We start from the raw sequence: 20,875 nt of genomic DNA, 5'->3' as shown, positions 1-20,875 counted from the left end.
GACGTCCTCTGCAATTCCTCACGTTTACTTGTCCCATGCAAACAGGGCTTTAGCTGTCTTGCTTTGCTGACTATTTAAGATCATATTTAGTGAGAAAAAAATAAACTGTGATTTCACAGGATGTATTTTTTTCTCACTTTCTCTCCACTCATGTCCACCGTCCGTCCTGAGGGACTTTGCAGTTTGTTCAACACTGAGGACGTGACAGACATCCATCGCACAGCCGTCACATCTCTCTCTGTCTCACCGACCTCTTTTTCCCTCGACCTCGCTCTGTCTGCAGCGCGGCTCCATCTCTGGTCATCGAGTGATCAGCTTCTTCAACTGTTTCTCTGTGGAGCATTTCGGCTTCATAGAAAATGAGAATGATTCCTTCGTCTTGTTCAAATATTCGCTGTCACAACAGGATTCTTACTGCTGCTTGTTCAGATTACATCAGAGTGCTCATTACAGAGCTGATCTGGCCTTTCTGCACATTCATCCCCATGATGTGATTCTTTAAATGTACCTTTGTCAGGGTAACACCATCCCAGGCGTGCTGAAGTTTCACGGGGTCATCACCACCTTCGAGATGATCATGGCCGACTGTCCGGAGCTGAAGAAGCTGCACTGGCGCTGCGTGGTGATCGACGAGGCACACCGGCTGAAAAACAGGAACTGCAAACTGCTGGAGGGACTCAAACTCATGAACTTGGTCAGTGTGTGTGTGTGTGTGTGTGTGTGTGTTTCCTGTAGGAGGGGTTGTGTTAATAAACCCTATGGCAGGGATACTTGACTTGTTTTACTGTGGGTCCCGGCCAGCCCATACGTGTTTCTAGAATTGTGGGACATTTCCAGGATTTGAGGACATTTTTAGAATTTTAGGATGTTTTAAGGATTTCACAACATTTTCAGGATTTTAGGATCTATTTAGGATTTGAGGACATTTTTAGGATTTTAGGACTTTTCTAGGATCTTAGGACATTTCCAGTAATTGAGGAGGTTTCCAGGAGTTGTCCAGGAGGACATTGCAAGGATTTTAGGACATATTAGGACATTAGAGGCTAAGCTTGGACCTCTGTCAGGGGTCATAGAGGATCCTCCAGTGGCACTTTTTTTTGTAAACAAGCTCTAATTTGATGCTGTTTTATGCGCTCTGGCTCATTATGTATACTAAAAGGATAAAACAATTCTCAGTGTGAATCACTTTATTTTATTTTGAGTTAAGAAGAAGTTTGGGGGGTCAGCTGACACCGTGTCAGGGGCCAGATTTGGTCCGTGGGCTGTGAGTTGAGTGTCACGGCTCCTTGGGATCATTTTTTTTGGTTCAGTTTGAATAAATGTCAGTAGAAGCAGCAGGGTTTGTGTGACCTTTCCTGTTCCTCTAAAGTTAATTTTGTCTGTATTTCTAACAGGAACACAAGGTTCTGCTGACAGGAACCCCTCTGCAGAACTCAGTGGAGGAGTTGTTCAGCCTGTTGAATTTCCTGGAGCCGCTGCAGTTTCCTTCAGAGAGCACCTTCCTCGAAGAATTCGGAGACCTCAAAACAGATGAGCAGGTATGCAGAGATGAGTGTGTTCATGCAGATACAGTACACTGTAAAATTCAGCCGGGCCAAAGAGAAAAGCAGCTACAGATACAGTAATGTTTGTCTTGAATGCATCCTCACAGTGCTTCTTTTTCAGACGCCCTGCGTCCCTGTGTTTTATTGTGTGGGATCAGCTGTGCTTTTGTCTTTTCTTGTTTGTTTTTTTCCCAAAACAGAAACGTTCTTAGTAAACACATAAAAAGGAAGAAAGATGCTTAATTTTTTTCTTCCAGACAAGAAAAAAATCTGAATGTAATATTAGCATTTATATCACGTTTCCACCTCCTCCTGTTTTCTCCGCAACAGGTGAAGAAGCTTCAGGCCATTTTGAAACCCATGATGTTGAGAAGACTGAAGGACGATGTAGAAAAAAACCTGGCGCCTAAAGAAGAGACCATCATAGAGGTGCGCCGTGTGTGTGTGTGTGTGTGTGTGTGTGTGTGTGTGTGTGTGTGTGTGTGTGTGTGTGTGTGTGTGTGTGTGTGTGTGTGTGTAAGATATAGAGTAAAATAAATAAAACATGGTTGCTCAAAGTGCAGCCTGCAGGCCAAAAGTGTCCTTCTGAGACATCTCTTGCAGCCCATGCATGCATTATATTCTAATCATTTGCCATCCACTTCCATACTTTTAGTTTTTAGTAGCAGGCTGCATCAAACTGCTCCCCACTAACACGCGTCTGTCAGGTTAAACTGAATAAAGCTGCTGATCGCACAGCGACTAGTAGCACCAAATGAGCATCGAAAGAAATACGTTCTGTCATCAGTGCCAGTGCTGTTAGTTAATGTTGGCGATTTTGGTGGAGAAATCATAACTCGCTATAAATCATAAGCTTGTTCCCTAAATTAGCACTCAGCCATCAAAACTTTTAGCAACCCCGATTTAAACAATCACATGAAATGCTACAATAATGAGTCCTGTTATTAGAATTTTATCAGAATTCGTAGTCTTTGACATTAAGTGGTAAAATGTAACTAAGTACATTGACGCAAGTATGGTACCTAAGTATAAATTTGATGTACTTTTATTGCACTTCAGTATTTTAAACCCCCTGCCACTCTCTGCTTCTCCTCCGCAGAACTTCAGGGATATTATACTTTTTAATCCACAATCATTTAATAACTTTAGTTTGTTCTTATTTTGCAAATTAAGGTCTTTGCACACACAACACAAAATTATTTGGCAACTATATTGATCATTTTTATTTTGTTATTTTTAAATTCTTTTGCACATCTGAAATTTAGCATGCAGAAACATTGCATGGTTACAGCATCTCAGCTACAAGGATTTAATGCTTTTCCTTTACATTACTAAAATTATTTAGATACATTCAGTTCATTTCAAAATTTCTGCATCCAATACTTTTATTTTTTTTTATGTTTAGATTTATTTTTACAGTATGGTATTAGTATGTTAAATCAAGTAAAGGATCTGAATACTTTCCATCACTGCTATTGTTAAAATCGTTGTTTTTTTCACATTTAACATCTTCCAAATAAATTTTATTTAAAAAATTAAAAAAAATAATTAAAAAAAATAATTTAGAAACTGTGATGAACAAGTTGAAAATGAAGTAAATGATAATTGTATGATTGCAGTCATCTTCAATATTCTGTTTTTGAAACTAAAATAGCAACATAATGTGTGTTTTCTGTGTGTGTTGTCTAATAATTTAGCCTGAACCCGTTCGTTTTACCAGCCTGTGCACTAACACAACTTTTTTCCTCCTCGTTTTGTCCCTGCAGGTGGAGCTGACCAACATTCAGAAGAAATATTACCGAGCCATCCTCGAGAAGAACTTCTCCTTCCTGTCTAAAGGAGCAAACCAGCACAACATGCCCAACCTCATTAACACCATGATGGAGCTCCGCAAGTGCTGCAACCACCCCTACCTTATCACAGGTGAGCGCACACACACACACACACACACACACACACAGTGTAAAAGAAAAGGACTCATTTAATGCTGGAATTACCCTCCATTTTCACACAATCACTGATCTTGTTCTTCCCCAGCTGTGAGTGCGCCTCTTTAATGACACATCAGTTGTAATGAGAAATTAATTAATGATCTCTAATTACACAGCAGCACTTTGCAACCAACAGGCAGTCAAAAAAAAAACTGTAAAAAAATGGTTTCGAGAAAAAATTGAACTAAAAGCTAAATTCTGATTTATAGTCCTCCTCATCTCAACAGTCGTCTCCGTCTCTGACCTCCCTCTTGTTTTCTTTCAGGAGCCGAGGAGAAGATTCTGGAAAGCTTCAGGAAGGTTCACAGTCCAGACGCGCTGGACTTCCAGCTGCAGGCGATGATCCAGGCAGCCGGTAAACTGGTGCTGATCGACAAGCTGCTGCCCAAACTGCTGGCCGGGGGACACAAAGTCCTGGTCTTCTCCCAGATGGTCCGCTGTCTGGACATCATGGAGGACTACCTCATACAGAGACGGTGAGGACAGAGGCTGCCGGGGGTGCAGGAGGGAGGTTAGCAAAGGCAAAACAGTGTTTGACAGGGATGAAGGAAAAGAGTGAATATGGATATCTGCGGGGTTTGTACGGTCATGAAAAACCTGGAATGTTTTGGAAAATTGAAAAAAAAAATGTTTAAATTTATTTCACAAACCTGTATAATAAAGCATATATGTGTCCAAGGACCATTGGAAATTTGAGAAACTATAAGATAATTTCTATTTTGTAATTTTTCGTGATTTTTAAGAAAACATGCACAGGTTTGGAAGGCATGTTTTAAAGAAGAAAAAAAACGGAATATTTTCTCCACAAATTGAATTAAAAAAAAAAAAAGAGTGGTTGTTTTCTCCAAAAGTCAACAAAAATTAAGAAAAAAAAAAAAAGTGGTAAAGTCAAAGAAGTGTGTTGGTAAAAATGTGCAGGAGCCCTATATGTGGCTCATGGGAGACAAATGTTAAGATGCATTGTTTTACCCTCGATATTAAGAATAAAAGGATTTTTACATGTTGTCTGCAGCTACACTTACGAACGCATTGACGGTCGTGTGAGAGGGAACCTGCGTCAGGCGGCCATCGACAGGTTCTGTAAGCCCGACTCGGACCGCTTCGTGTTCCTGCTGTGCACTAGAGCCGGAGGGCTGGGAATCAACCTGACGGCTGCTGATACCTGCATCATCTTCGACTCCGACTGGAACCCTCAGAACGACCTGCAGGTGAGTGAGGAGCCGGGAGAGTTTATACGTGGATGACGTCGACTTAATTCAGTTTTATTTATGAAGTATCACAAACTTAATTTACTTCAAAGGGCTTTACAGCACACAGCATCCCTCTGTCCTTAGATCCGCACAGCGGTTAACGAAAATATTCCCCCTGTAAAAAAAAAAAACCTTGAATGGGAAAAAATGTTACTATAGGAGAAGCAACGTGCAATAGAAGTGGTGTGTACATTACAGATCAACGCAATACAATTACAGTATTTCATATGACAAAATGATACATAGAAAGAGAGAGGGAGAGTTGCACAGCAACAACCATAATAAAATTGATAAAAATAATTGTGGAAATATGAATAACAATTATAGTTTGAGAATTAAAAATATGCTCACATGTGAAGTGCAGAAAAAAATCGTTTACATGGAAGACTTTATCTTTTTTTTTCCTTTTTAAAAAATCCTAAATTTGACTCCTCACAAAAGTGTGATTTTTTTAATATAATCTAAATATTTCAGAGATGAACTGTCCAAAATGTGTCTGTACCATTTTCAGAGATCTGAAAACAGAGATCTATCTCAGTAACATTTTCTTGTCTCTGTGATAAGATGCTGCTTGTCTAATCATTTTTATGATTGTCTTTTGGGATTATAATATTTGAAAAACAGTCATACCCGAAACATCCCACAGTTTTAATGCTGTAATAATGATAATAATAGGTTTAAATGTTTATTTTTTGCCAAAATATTTGTAATAATTCTCAAATTGAATGCTATTTCCCCAAATGTTCTTATTAATGGTTAGCTGTAACTGCTGTCTGTTGACACTTGAACAAATATTCTGGTTTTCCTCCTTGCTGAATTATTCAGTTTGAAGTATATTGTGATATATTCTCTTGCAATGGATTTAATTTACTAAGTGTGCATGCAATTTTTTTTTAATGGTCACTCTGATTAAACTTCAATAAATCATTTTTAAAACTTCCTGTTAAATCATGAAGGAGATTTATGGTACTGTTTCATTGCACTTTTGGGAAGGTAAAAAAAAAAAAAAAGTGTTTTCCAGCTCATTATTATTTATTTTAAATATAAAATAAATACATAAAATAATGGAATCTATTAAAGTATTATATTTATTTTAAGTATTTATTTATGTCAATGTAATACTTAATATCTTTTTTCATTTTTTTTTTTCATTAATATATATATTTATTTATTTATTTTCTTTTATTATTTACTTTTTTCTGCTATGGTCATCAAAAAACAACACATCACGAAACACTTGATATCTTTTTTCTGCCCGCTCTGTCAGGCTCAGGCACGCTGCCACCGGATCGGCCAGAGCAAAGCGGTGAAAGTCTACAGACTGATCACCAGGAACTCGTACGAGAGGGAAATGTTTGACAAAGCCAGCCTGAAGCTGGGACTGGACAAAGCCGTCCTCCAAGACATCAACCGCAAAGGAAGCCTCAACGGGGTGAGAGAGCATTACTGGATATTCTTCCGTTGTTTGGTGTTGTGTTTGTGTTTTCTCCGGGGATGTGGTCAGCTGTTACAAGATGTACGTGGATCAGGAAGAAAAGAAGCATAATCCTGCGTCGCTGTCTGTCGATGCAGGTGCAGCAGCTTTCTAAACTAGAAGTGGAGGATTTGTTGAAAAAAGGGGCGTACGGAGCGCTGATGGACGAAGAGGACGAGGGCTCCAAGTTCTGCGAGGAGGACATCGATCAGATACTTCAGAGACGAACTCAGACCATCACCATCCAGTCTGAAGGGAAAGGCTCCACATTCGCGAAGGTAGAGATCCTGAAATATTTAGTCTGCATGTCTGAGACGGTAGACGCAGCTGTCTTAGTGAAGCCCTTAAATCATATAAGTTTGTTGTCTTGGCTTCAAATTTTATTTTGTCCTGTAGTCTAAAGTCAGATGCCTTTTGGGTGGAAACACTGAATTCTTGGAATATTTTGGCATGAAAATCAGATTTAAAGATACTAAATATTTGTGGAAAATAATTCATCTTCAGTCCAAGCAGTTAGTTAAATGCCAACTTCTGTCAAACCCAGTAACAAGAACCAGAATCTGACTCATTATTTTCCTGTTTTCTCTCTGTTTTTCTTTCCTCAGGCCAGTTTCATCTCGTCTGGTAACAGAACGGACATCTCTCTGGACGACCCCAACTTCTGGCAGAAATGGGCCAAAATCGCCGAGGTGGAGATCGACTCCAAGTCGGAGAAGGTACAGTGAGATGGAGTTTTGGGATTTATGAATGAAAGCAGGAGAGGAGGGAAGGAACAAAAAAGAAGAAGAGGATTTCAAAGACAAGGGACAGAAAATGAGAGAACGGCACAACAATAAAGGAGAAAAAAAAAATGAAGAAAACTATAGAAAAGCCTCATCCAGGTGCCTGCTTCCAGCTGCCCAAGATGATTAAGATGAAATAAAATAATCCTTTAATAGTCCCACAACGGGGAAATTTGCATTATTACAGCAGCAAAGGGACATCAAAGGTATGAACGAGATAATCAAGACGCAAAACTTTAGTGGATCACAACATATCAGGTATAGAATTACTCAGCAGATACTACTACAAAAAGGCCAAAATGTGGCCCGCATCAGACAATAAGGCTTCTGGAAAACTTGCAACCTATACCAGCGGTTCAGAAAAGTGAGGAGTCAGCACTCAAAAATATTAAAACAGTTGATAACAAAAGGTTTGTCAACAGTTGTTAATCACAGCAGCCACTGAAGCCGGGACACTCGCACTTGCTTTGCATTGGGGCCACTTTTGCAAAATGACAAGCGACCAGGGGCCAGTTGAAGCAGCCACATACATGTTTCTAGGAATTGTTAGGACTTTAGGACATTTCTGGGATTCTTGGATGTTCCCACGATTTTGTGATGTTTCTAGGATTTTAGGACATCATATAGGACCTCCGTCCTACATAAGGCACTGGCGCTTTTATGTTTTATGCAGCTTATGTATACTCAAAGTACAAAAACAACTTCCAGTGTCAATCACTTTGTTTTTATTATGATTAAGAAAATGGCTGGGGGGCCACTTGGCACCCTATTGGGGGGCAGATTTGGCCTGCGGGCCATACATTGAGTGTCACTGCACTAGATTATACAATCATAAATGTGTACAGAAAATATAAGGCTGATAGGTCCGGTAGTTTGTGAGTTAGCTGCTGACTGACAGATACCCACACACATGATCGCCTCCGCGCTCTTTCCCTGCTGTAGATTAAAATAAAGGAAGCTAACAGAAGAAAGTGAGAGAAAAAGTTGGACATTAAAGGGTAAATAGAAGGAGTGACTTTAAACCTCAGCATCTTACGAAGGTAAGAACCAGGTGGCATGATGGGGAACTGATGGAGAGAGCGAGATGGGGAACAACACAAGGATAGAAATGGAAAAAAAATGGATCTGAACCAAGTGAGTGAACACAGAGATGGAGGGAGGGGAAGCTGAGCTGAGCTCGTAAACTGGAAAAAGAGTAAACAAGGACAGGATGGGGATGAGGATAAAGGAATCCTGCTCTTCCTTTCCTTTTCCTTTCTCTCTTCCCTCTCCTCCCACTCGTAACAGATGGACTGCCTTAATGAATGAAGCAGATTGCACACTGAGCGCTGCTACTGTCTTCATACCCTCTGTGTGTGTGTGTGTGTGTGTGTGTGTGTGTGTGTGTGTGTGTGTGTGTGTGTGTGTGTGTGTGTGCGCGCGCAGATCGTGACTCGTGCCTTGAATCCCTAATCACCCCCACTGAACAGGAGTCGTGTGTTGGTGTTTTGTTTTTTTTGTTTCCTCTCTCATGAATCCAGCTGGAGAATAAAAATTTGCGATCTCTCCTCACCTGCTTCATCTTTTCTACTTTTATTCTTCTTTCTCTCATCCAGGAGTCCTTGGTGATCGACACGCCTCGGGTGAGGAAACAGACCCGCCACTACAACTCCTTCGAGGACGACGAGCTGATGGAGTTCTCTGAGCTGGACAGCGACTCGGAGGAGCGGCCGTGTCGGACTCGTCGCCTGGGCGAGCGCAGCCGGCGGTACCTTCGCGCCGAGTGCTTCCGGGTGGAAAAGAACCTGCTTATCTTCGGGTACGACCTGCGATGTTACGGCTTCAGATTTACACCTCAGACCACCAGGAAGATTCAGTTAAATATGCAGAAAGTATCAGAGAGAAAAAGTTACTTTTACTACGACTTTTTAAGCGATTTCACTTTGCAGACAAATTTCCATTATCAGAATAAAATCTGTAGATTTTTACCTCAGTCGGTTCGTGTTCCCGTTATCGTGATTGTTTAGTGTAACGTGGTCATGAAGCTCTCTCACAGCTGTTATGTCAGTCTTTTTCTTGACTTGACGTTCAAATAAAATCCAACACATTTAGAGCTATCGTACATTTTCAGTCTTGGCTGATGCAAATAAGATCAATGACATGAACACTGTCAACACCTAACAGCTGCGCTCGCTCCAGCACCAGACAGGGGTAGACAGTTAACTTTGAGGGGAGTCAAGGAGGAGGAAGAGTTTTGGAGATAAAAGGAGTCAGTGTTTAATTCAGCTGTCTGATCCATGGATTGGCACTTATTTTAGTGAGATATCGTAATTTTTGAAACATTTTCCACTGTCTCCGCCCACTAAAATAACGCAGCTAACCAGCGAAGGCTGGAAGTGAGTAAAGGCAACAAAATCCAGAAATTTCTTTGCAAATTCAGCTTATTTTTATGAATTATATTGATGCTGACGCCCTTTATCTCATGTTTCTAGAGTTTTGTGTTTTTGCTGATACATAAGGAATTATTAATACGTCACATTTCTTAAAGGGAGTTTGGTGTAATATTTTCCATCAGGAGCAGGATGGGGAATAATCTCAAAATGAATTTATTTGTAGTCTCACATATAATTACCCTGAAAGCTTCCCAGTCTTTGCAGAATCTTATAGTGTGTGACTAAAAACTCACACTGTCCTGGAGAGCATCTCAATAACAGCAAAATGACCCAAAAAACCGAAGGTTTTATACTAAAAGTGTGACCAGACCTTCTCACGGGTTGACATATGATTGTGGTAGTACCATGAAGTTGCAGCCGAGCGTAAAAAAAAGAAAAATGACCAACCACGATAAAAGTGACTCTTTTCATTTTTCTCTAAACGGTATGAACACACACACACACACACACACACACAAACACACACCCTGCAGCAGGAGTCTTAAACCTTGTGGGACGACAGCGTACTGATGCTCAGTCCAATAAAAGGCTGCTGTGAGCATATACATCTTTGTGTGTACAAGGCTGGTCTGCTGCAAACATTAATGAGGCCAAATACAACAGAGCAAACTTCACTGTGATTTGAAGTGAAGAGAATCCATTCTTTATTTTCTGATCACACACTCATTGTTTACATTTCAGCTGCGAAGATTTGTACTTATTGTTACTGTATGTTCTCATTTCTTTCTGCTTTTCTCACTGTCTACATCTCCATTCCTCTGGTGTTTCCAGCTGGGGTCGGTGGAAGGACATCCTAAACCACGGTCGCTTTAAATGGCACCTGGCAGAGAGGGACATGGAGGTGATCTGTAGGTAAGGACAGCAAGTCCTCGTTCTTCTTTAACCCTTTTTTTAGCCCGCTTTAATATCACACACTCGAATCGCTCTGCGCACAAACTGTCCTTTTCAAAATCAAGCTTTAAAAAAACATTCATTTTGTTTATTTTTTCAAACACCATCAGTCCTAATTATAAATATCAAATATTCATTGATTTAAAGAATTTTAACCGTTTAAATGACAGTTTTTTGTCATGATACTACTGTGTTTTTAGATAAAAAAAACCCACAAAAAATTAATTATTTTCAAAATACTACATGCAAAGTAGATTTTTTTTGTTTTTGATGATCACAGTCTGGGATATATCAATGATTAGCAGCAACATTGACTTTGACAGAGCACCAAGTGGAAACAGCATGTATTTTCTCCATATGCCAAATAAAATAAAAATGATGTCATCAGGTGGAAAATAGTAAAAATGACAAATTCTAAGACAAAAGACCAGAACGACACCCATAAATAATACAAAGCATGTTTTTTTGCTTTAATGGCTGTTGGATCAAAAATTGCAGTGTGAATGGGTTGCAATGGAGCATTTTTTTGCATGACACAGTATGAATGTAACAATTATGGTTATTTGGTGTATTTTAAGCTCATCGTAGGAGCTGAGCTGGAAATTCCAGGATTAAACAAAAACACACAATCTTGATAAAATTGATGTCATATGCATGAACACAACCAAAATAAAAAAAATAAATGCACCAGACAGTCCCTAAGGGTGTAAAAAACAACCCACATATATAATTATTATTTTTTTTGTTTTGTGCAGGGCTCTGCTGGTTTATTGCCTGAGACACTACAAAGGTGACGACAAGATCAAGAGCTTCATCTGGGATCTGATCACACCCAACAAGGAAGGCCAGCAGGACCAGACGCTGCTCAACCACTCTGGTCAGCATCTCACTGTAAACTCACACTGTTGTCTTTGCAGGGTTCGTTCACTCATACCGAAGCGTTATGTCACAGGGGTCAGGGTTCGGTGCATGCAGAATGCGCGATATGTAAATTGATGCACTTTATGCAAAACAGAAATAAAATACCAGAGCTGGAAGCCGAGTCTGCCGGTTCATACACAGATACAACAGCGAGAGAGAGAGTTATGTATCAGACGATGGTGCGCTGGTGTTTCTCCCCTGATGTTTCTGAATGGAAACACATGAACCAATGAATTTTTGGGTGCCTTGAATTAAACGTCCTCTCTGTCTCAGGTTTATCGGCTCCCGTTCCTCGAGGTCGGAAGGGGAAGAAGCTGAAGAATCAGCTGAATGTCCCGGAGGTGAAGAACGCCGACTGGCTCGTCCACTGTAACCCTGAGGTGGTGCTGCAGGACGAGAGCTACAAGAAACACCTCAAACAACACTGCAACAAGTCAGTTTACACATAACCCGCGGTCAAATGTAACTCAGTACACTTACTCAAGTACTGTATTAAGTACAGATCTGAGGTACTTGTAATTTACTCAAGTATTTCCTTTTCATGTCACTTCATACTTTTACTCCACCACATGTCAGAGGGAAATATTACTTTACTTATACTTTTTACATCCCTTCGTTTATTTGAACACTTTAATTGCTGTACAGATTAAGATTCTTGCAAATAAATAAGAGTTTTTAATATATGGTATTTTTTATAAATTAAATTACCAAATAATTTATACAAGTGCAGCTGCAGTGGTGAATTGATTAATCAATCAGCTGATTAATAGAAACTAACAGAAACTATTATTGATAAACATTTAAGTATTTTTCTTTTTTTATATAATTATGAATTTCAGGGTTGTTTTTTTTCCTTTTCTAAAATTATTTTTAAGGCTTTGTTTGTTTTTTTTAAATTAAGTTTTGGGTGTTTTTTCCAATAATTTCCTTTAATAATTAAATTTTTGGGTGTGTTTTTTCTCTTTTTATTTATTTATTTTTACCATTTTTTAAATAATTTTGAATTTTTGGGATGCTTTGGTTGTTTTGGGTTTTTTTTGCTGTATTTTCAGTACACTTTAACTTGTAACAGAGTATTTTTACATTGTAGTATGATTACTTTTACTAAAGTGAAGGATCTGAATACTTCTACCACTGCAAAAAACTCTGCCAGCACTAATTAACAAGATTAAACAGCAGTTTGTTGTTTAACTGTGATGATGTAACAGATGGACCTTTTCTGCCTACTCCTTTTTTTTCATGTGATATTTATGAGCTACAGAAAAACAGTGACCAGAAACACTACAGTTTAATGAGAAAGTACTCTTTTACTGTGGTGTTTTTACAAAGTCTAACCCCGTCTCTCTCCACAGGGTGCTCCTGCGGGTGCGGATGCTGTACTACCTAAAGGTGGAGGTGTTGGGCGACGCTGCCACTCAGTCTCTGGAGGGGATACCTGCCAGGTATGAAGCAGGGACCATGCTCTTTATGTTATGATTAAACCTAATTGGACATATTTGGTCAGATGGAGGGTTGAATTATTAATAAACCGTCCTGACACTTGATGCAGAATATGGCGTAATTATTTATTAATTAGTTGGATGTTGTGTTTTCCTGCATGTTTGTATTAGCAGTGAGCTGAAAATGTTGCTCAGACACTCTGTCAAAATGACATTTGATGATGCATCTGAGTGTTTGCTCGTATTTTCCGTGTCCTGCCTTGACCGCGGCATCGCTGACTGACAGGTTGTTTTCACGTGTTTCTGTTTGTGTTGACAGTAAACTCGAGGTCTCGCTGCCCGACATCGACTACATAGAGATTCCAGCTCCGTGGTGGGATGCGGATGCCGACAAGTCTCTCCTCATAGGAGTCCACAAACACGGTGAGGACTGATGTCAAATTAGATCATTTTCTGACATGCTTTAATTGCTTTAGTTTATGAAAATAATCACGTCTCCATGTCGAGGACAGCCGAGGCTGCGTTATGTTTTTGGGTTGTACGTCAGGACATCCAGCCCGTTCCTGTGAACGCAACATCTCTGGAACACCAAGAGGGAATTTCTTCAAATTTAGCTCAAATATCCACATAGATTCAAGGATAAACTGATTAGATTTTGGTGGTCAAAGGTCAAAGGTCAAGGTCACTGTTATCTTGTCTGTCTCTTTTTTTTTCTTCACACCTAATTTGAACTTTTCAAATTTCACACAGTCATCTTATAGGAAAAAGTGTCAAAGTTCAACTGTGACATCATAATCTGCAAAAACACTTTTCTGTTGTTACTATTCCTTAACTTTATATCTTAGTACTGATAGTTGGTGACACTAATTTGGGTGTGCACCTTAAATCGTGCTGATTTTACAGATCCTCTTTGCTGTGTGTGAAACATCCATGTTTTCACAGACATGCATGAGGGCATACACCTGCGTGGCAGTTTTCTAGTCTCTTCTTAACGGGGTGTGTGTTTCCTTGAACAGGTTACGAACGATACAACGCCATGCGTGCAGATCCAGACCTGTGTTTCCTGGAGCGAGTAGGAATGCCTGACGTCACAGCGCTGACTGCTGAACAGGGAGGAGGGGAGGTGGCCTCCGACATGGCTGACAGGTAGAGAGCTCACATGTGCGCACACACGAGTGCACACAGGTTTATACAGTATACTGTGCTGCACACACTGCCGTACTTTGCAGAGTTGGTGATCCAGCCTTGTGTGTCGGGCTCTCTTTGCAAGGTGTCTGCAAGTCCGTAACAAGTGCTAAAATATACTAAATCCTTTTTTATAAATATTAGGCCTTAAAAGTCATTAAAATTCTTAAATTTAAATCTGAGATCCTAATTGCCACAAACATTTTATCTAATTTAATTTATTAATCTTTGACTTGTTTTCATCAAAATGAGTCAAGCTCCCCTGTGCGGAAGTCCACATTTCTTAGGTCTTTCTTAAATCTTTTATCCTAAAACTGAAGCATTTTGTACTTCATGCCTGCACAAAGCTGTTGCCAACATGCATATTAAAATAACTCACTCTAATAACCATATTTCTTCATAAAAATTACCTCTGCAGGGGACCAAATACTAAAATTTCTAATTTTCTGCAGTGCTTAAATGAAAAAAGATGATTGGTCTGTCTAAAATGACCTTTACAAGGTCTTAAAAGGCATTAAATTTATGAGAGCATTTCCACTGCAACAGTTCTTGCATGAATCATTAACGTTGTGTTGCAATTCGGACTTTCGTTTCCACGACAACAGCATTTTAGGGGCCTGAAAAAGCAAACTTTTGAAACCGGGTTCCAGAGTGTAATCTTTTGAAGACGCAATCCCTTCTGTCGCCGTGGAAACTGGCAAAGTGCAGATCCTGTGAGAACAGTAACGGCCGCACTTCACGCATGGGCGTTACGTTTCAGACAAATCGTAGGAAGAAGGAAGTCAACACTAACAACAATGGCCGACTAACGAGCTGCGTTTGTGCTGCTGACTCTACCGAGGTTATTAACACTCCTCCAGCAAAGTGTTGGTTCTCATGCGTGCGTTTGCCGTCGTTTTCTTGTTTATTTTTTACTCACCTCTCTGTAGACGAACGCCTTTATGCACACGTGCGTGGTGTTCTTCGATGGTGTGTCATTACAAAGTTACACTGCCAACTACTGGCCTTGTTGGTTGTTTTCACAGATCCGTGTACATGAGGATTGTTTTCACAATGTTATCATATGAACGCAGATTTTTTTAAAAAAGCTTTTTCATTTTAAGTAGGGCTGTTCTCATCTGAACATGGCCTCAGTCTCAGCTTCCTGCGGACACACCGCTTACTCTCAAACAGGTACAGAAGTGACATCGGTGTCCACAAACCAGCTTCCCTGCAGATCCTCAGCAGGAGTCACTTCCTCCTTCCACCGGCGATCGCCTTCTTCTCTCTCTGTAGTAGCGTTCACAGCAGCAGGTGCCAACGCTGGTGTGAAAAACACATCCTGTCCTCTCTGATGTTTGTTTTTATCAACACTGCCACCTCTCCACCCCCACAACTGCTTTACATACTGAGTGAGAAGAGCAATATTATAAACACAGAAATACACGCACGGGGTGCTAATTATGTCGATAACAATCAGATCGTGAACTAAACTCCCCGTGCACAGCCAGCGTGATCCTCAGCTGCCGGTTGGTATCGGGAGCATTTAAAGTGAAAAACAAACTCTACCAACGCACGCTAAAGAACGCTATTGTGACTTTATTCAGAGCGAGCGACGCGTTTCACCTGTAGCTTCTTCAGGTGTTCAGAGTATTTACAGGTGTGATAAATACACGAGTTACATGAGAAATTAGCAACATTTTTTAAAATTTTTTTTCTTTTCTTCCCAAGTTTTTCATTTTTTTTCACAGTGTATCAGTTCTGTAGTTTTTAAAGTAATCTTTTTTTTTAATGACAGTATCTGCAGAACATAAAAAGCAAGAATCATTACTAATAATAATCAAAGTTACAATATTTACAAAATAACATTTGTAAAAAAACATCAAGAAGCCTTGAATATTGAATAGACCGACACATTACACCATTAATAGTCAAATTACACCATAACTCTGATTACAATAAGTCATGAAATTCTTTGTAAATATTGTCATGTTTTTGAATTATACTCACCTTAGAAAATACGACAGAAATGGAAGAAAGATGTTAATATTTAGTCATGTGACTTGTGTATTTATATATATCTATAAGAGGCTACAGGCGAAACGAGATGCTCACTGAATAAAGTCACAGTAACGTTTTTCAGTGTGCGGTGGCCGATTTTGGTTTTAACAATCGGATCATTTTAAAGACGGCCATGAACGACTGACACACACACACACACACACACACACACGGCTGCAGGTGTATTTCCATAAAGTGTTTGATTTTTGCCACTGAACTCTAAAAGCTGTATGGTTTTTCCCTCCTCACAAGTCATATTTTCTGCTAGTTTCACTGTACTTGAGAGTTTTGCGAGAAGAACCTGCGCTGACAAAAGCCAGAGAGGAATAATTGACAGAGAGAGCGAGCCAGAGAAAAGAGGAAAGCGCAGACAGAGCGTGGGAAATGTATTTTCCAGGCGCTGCTGCTCCGGCTGACAGCCGAGCTATGAAGATGAGACGCGCGCATTTGAACGTGAAGCTTTGATCCTCTTCCTGCAGGTAATTGAAGTTGTCATTCGCTTTATTACCTGTTCAACCTGAAGCTGTTCCCAGCAGAGCACAGCGACTGTGTGGCAGGGAGATCTTCTGGTATCAAAATGTTAACTCAGCAGGCTTCAAACGCAGGTTTGAAACCGGATGGGAGAAAATAAATAAATAAACGCGCAGGGGAGACGTTACGAGGATGAATTTGTGCATGCAGAGGCTGTGGTGCAGTAAATGTTACTGCTCAAAAATGCGTTAAAATGTTCTCAAGAAGTGTTCCACTTTTCTTCATTGAGGCCTCAGGTGTGTCTACAGTACAGCTCGGGATGTGAAAAACAAGTTTTGTATTGATGAAGCTTGAAAGTTTTGATATTTGGACAGAGAGGCGTTTTTTTCTAAGAATATTTTTATGCGCTGGCTCCTCAGGCTGTCCATCCGGTTCAGCATAAACACTTTTCTGGCGGTTATTAAGTCAGAAATGGAAGGGGGGACGTTTGGACAGACACTGAATTGGTGACACTAATTTTGGGTGTCCACCTTGAAACTGGTCGTATAGATCTGTGCTGCTCGGGGAAGATGTGTGTGAAGCGATCACATTTTCACAGACGTGGATGTCAGCTGTCACTTGACTGGTGTGAGGAGCCGTACATCCACGTGGCGTCACAAACATGCAGCTAAACTCATTCAGCTGTGTGCTCATCCTCCATTTATCACAGTTTCATATATTTTATAATAACAAATAATAAAAGGCTCAGTCTGGTCATTACAGGGTGTTTGTATATTGCAGAAGAATAACAAAAAGGCCGACACAGACTAAACTAAAGCTTCTCTGTTTCCAAACTAACACATTTCAACAGACTATTTTTCTGTTTGATTTAATTCATCCCCCGTAGCTATGAAACAGATATCATTTCGTTTATCTTCTCCTCCAATAATGTTGTGTTCTGTTATTCAGGCAGAAAACATGGAAACTGTTTAGTCATCCTTTCATTCATAAATTGGCTGCAGTGCCTGGAGACGTGATGTCATGTTCAGCTGCTGCTTTATTGGTTTAAGAACTTTTCCTCTGCACATTGCAGGAAATGTTTCTTTCATGCTGTTTCCATCACGTAACTGATGTATAGTTTGCTCTCTTGTCTCTCAATTCATCTTTTTTCTTTACATCTGATCACATATTCTGGCTCATATTCTTACAGACTCTGTGATGCATCTCTGCATCATAACATCATGTTCTTCCTCTGCAGTCATTTTTCTCTTTGTTTCTTGACATTTTTTATCTTTAGTCAAACATCAAGGAGACTCAGTTTGTCATAGAGTGCCTTTAGTTCTTCTGTTTTTTATAACGTTTAATTCTAACCTTACATGTGTAAAAAAAAATATATATATTTTTTGTGAAAATTTTGAACAATAAATAAACACTTAATCATACATACAAAGTACACAAAAAACTTATGGAAATAAATGCTTATAATTAAAATAAATCAATAATAATAATTATTATTATTACTATTATTTTATTTTGTTTTATTTTTTTTTATTAATGAATAATAGTAACAATAATAACCATACATACAAAGTACACAACATCAAAAACTTAAGAAAATAAATAATGTTAATTAAAATAAGTGAATAAATAAATAAGTAATAATAATAAAAATGACAATTATTATTATTAGTAAACGTAGGAGTTGTAGTTTTAGTAGTAGCAATAGTAATAATAAAAATGATAAAAATTAGAATAATTTCATCCTCCGTCACATACTGTCATAGTGTGCCTTTAATCCTTCTGTTTTATATCCCACTAAATTAAAAAATGAAAAATAAGACATGGCTTAATGGGACACTGAATTTTATAAATATTGTTAAGCCAATATTTAATATGAAATAATAAATACATGTAAAAATAATCGAAATAAAATATATATTCACACATAGACGTAACAGAAAAAAATGCCTGAGTTATTAAAGCTTTTTTGTGTCTGTTTCTTTCAGTGTGTGCAAAACTGAGGAGGTGAAGGACGATGCTGAAAGCAAAGCTGATGGAGGGGAGGACAGAGACGAGAGCAGCAAGGTGATGAAGACGCTCTCCTGAGACATTTAGCAAGATCTCTCTCTCTCTTTCTTTTATTCTCTCTCAACGTGATATTCAGTTTATTCCTTTATGGACACATTATTTAAATCATCGCACTCCCTTGAGATAAAAAGTCAGACTAAATGGATAAAAAGACTTTTTTTCAGTTTTTTAAATTTTTGTCTGTCCAAACTGATGATCAACAGCAACACCTGTGTGTCCTCTGGGTGCTGTAAAAACAAATGTGCTGCGTTAATGATGCATTTTAATACATAACAACACTTTTAGTAGCAGGACAGATGATGTTAGATGATGTTCAGATATTGTGAATTTTTTTATTAAGTTTCATTTATCTTCGCTTTTCATCTGTTTTTTAAACTTCCGTTCAACTACGGTGTATCTGCAACATCATATTCTTGGTGTGCAGTAAACACGAGTTTTAAACGTCATCGTAACAAAATAAGGTTCAGGCACTGGTCTGTTCTCGTCTTGCGTCATTGTTTGGATGCTTTTTAAAGAAAGAAATAGCTGCTTTTAAATATCTGCAGCGTGAACAAGCATCTTAATGATCCTGTTATCATGTTTAAATAATGAAATATAGTATTTTAACTTGTGAAAAAAAGCTGCAGAAGTGATCCTAAATATGATTTTTGCAAATGTTTTGTGCTTAAAATTCAACATTTTTAATCATCGTTTTAACAGTGGAAAAACTAGTATAAATTCGAGTCTTCAGCTTTTTTTAATGTTTTTTAACTTCATACATTTATGTTGACGTTTCCTCTTGTTTTGGGACAATATTTATTTATTTATTTATTTATTTTTTGTAGTTGTAATTTAGTAAATTAGTAATTTTTAGGGCTTTCATTTTTATCATATTTTACTGACTTGATCACATTGTACCAAACAAATTCCAGGTCAGAGCTAACACACTTTGTGAATTAAAAATCCTCCATTACGTCTGGTGATGTTGCTGTTTTGTTAATTTACTAATTAATAAAATTTGTGTTTCTCTTTAATTGACAGGGAGAGGAAACCTGCTCCAGCACGGATACTTCAGACAAGCCTGACAGCACAGGTCCAGGTGAGAAATACTGCTATTACAGACATAAACATCTTTGCTAAAATCAGACACGTCAGGTAGTTTTTAATACCGATACCAGTGAAATCCCACGATTCTGGATACCAAAGTAGATAGCATTGTAATTTAAATTAGATTTTAATAATCCCTGATGATCCGCCTCAAACACAAGATACTCGTCATTTTTAGAGAGAGGAAACATACAGCATATTTACATATTTCTCCTCCATTGTTGTTGTTGTTCATTACTTATACATGTAATGATGTTAAAGTTTGTACAGCCTTTCTTCACTGTGATTGGACAGCTGGTAAAAAGTGACAGTGACATGTGCAGCATTTTACTTAAAAAAAGAAAGCCAAACGTGTAGCGCTCAGTGCAACATAGATGCTTTGGGCCTTGCTGCTAGCATTTGTAGCAGAGTATTGATATGTAGTACTTCCATTGCAAAGAATTAAACAAAATATGTTTACCCCGTAAAAAATCACACTTGTTGCCGTCTTCTACGTGTTTGTGTTTTTCGTCTGTGCTGGTTGGCGTCCGTCATCTTCCTTTGATATTTAACATCAACTTTAACTCATGTAGACATTCATGCTGCCCTGTCAAGTCCAGAAATGAAGTAGAAAAACTTCATTTTGATGAATCATGTTACAAACTCCGTTAACTTCAGTTTTTTCACTTGAATATATAATCAACGTATATCAGATCCAAGAAGCTCTCGATACAGCACGAACATGGACAAAGACATACTCAAAAAAAACCTTAAAAACTTAAAGTAATACAACAATGATTCGCCCTCAGAAGTGTATTTCACAGCTGCGGTCGCCATTCTTACAGCACCTTCACCCTTAGACAGCCTCCTCACACGTCTGCATGCAGACGGTGAAGGACCACTGATGAGTCATGCATTCATACAGTTACTGTTACTATACATGATGACATTATGTATAGTATACATTACACATACTGTATGTTTAATCATCTTTCCACGATAAGAAGAACTGCATCCCCCGTACCGTCAAGTTCTCAGATTTTTGTCTTCGATGTGGCACCAAAGTGTTGGTTCTCATGACATCCCTAGTACACAGCGTGCACCCTTTGGGAAAATAAAATGTCAAAAAGAACTTCAGCTCAGAGAAACATTTAAGATTCACACGTGATTATAACTTGGCAGCTGTGAAAAGTCCCATTTGCAGGTCTTAAAGGCAGCTGAAGATATCATTTTTTCAACTAGTAATTTAATTTTTTTTCTGTAATGAGTCAGACATCCCGTTAGACAATACGATGTGATTTCTCTCCGCTGGTTTCCTTCCAT

At 38.8% G+C, this 20,875-nt stretch overlaps 1 protein-coding gene across 5 annotated transcripts in view; it reads left to right on the top strand.

Moving 5' to 3' along the window:
* The window catches only part of chd6 (chromodomain helicase DNA binding protein 6), a 127,360-nt gene that overhangs the window by 82,018 nt on the left and 24,467 nt on the right, over nt 1-20,875 (top strand). For all 5 annotated transcript variants that reach the window (XM_042510233.2, XM_042510223.2, XM_042510241.2 and 2 more), the window contains exons 14-31: nt 518-694; nt 1,395-1,538; nt 1,875-1,973; nt 3,311-3,467; nt 3,801-4,011; nt 4,548-4,743; nt 6,053-6,217; nt 6,358-6,537; nt 6,865-6,975; nt 8,637-8,839; nt 10,245-10,325; nt 11,120-11,241; nt 11,559-11,718; nt 12,638-12,727; nt 13,044-13,147; nt 13,741-13,870; nt 18,406-18,484; nt 19,508-19,565. In XM_042510233.2, coding sequence (XP_042366167.2) covers nt 518-694; nt 1,395-1,538; nt 1,875-1,973; nt 3,311-3,467; nt 3,801-4,011; nt 4,548-4,743; nt 6,053-6,217; nt 6,358-6,537; nt 6,865-6,975; nt 8,637-8,839; nt 10,245-10,325; nt 11,120-11,241; nt 11,559-11,718; nt 12,638-12,727; nt 13,044-13,147; nt 13,741-13,870; nt 18,406-18,484; nt 19,508-19,565 — 2,467 coding nt within the window. The remainder of the gene's footprint in view (nt 1-517; nt 695-1,394; nt 1,539-1,874; nt 1,974-3,310; nt 3,468-3,800; nt 4,012-4,547; nt 4,744-6,052; nt 6,218-6,357; nt 6,538-6,864; nt 6,976-8,636; nt 8,840-10,244; nt 10,326-11,119; nt 11,242-11,558; nt 11,719-12,637; nt 12,728-13,043; nt 13,148-13,740; nt 13,871-18,405; nt 18,485-19,507; nt 19,566-20,875) is intronic.

The sequence above is a fragment of the Plectropomus leopardus genome, chromosome 2 (assembly GCF_026936395.1).
Source record: "Plectropomus leopardus strain MGB_pleo_1.0 chromosome 2, ASM2693639v1, whole genome shotgun sequence".
Taxonomy (NCBI): Eukaryota; Metazoa; Chordata; class Actinopteri; order Perciformes; family Serranidae; genus Plectropomus; species Plectropomus leopardus.
This window is presented reverse-complemented; position numbering and strand designations above follow the sequence as displayed.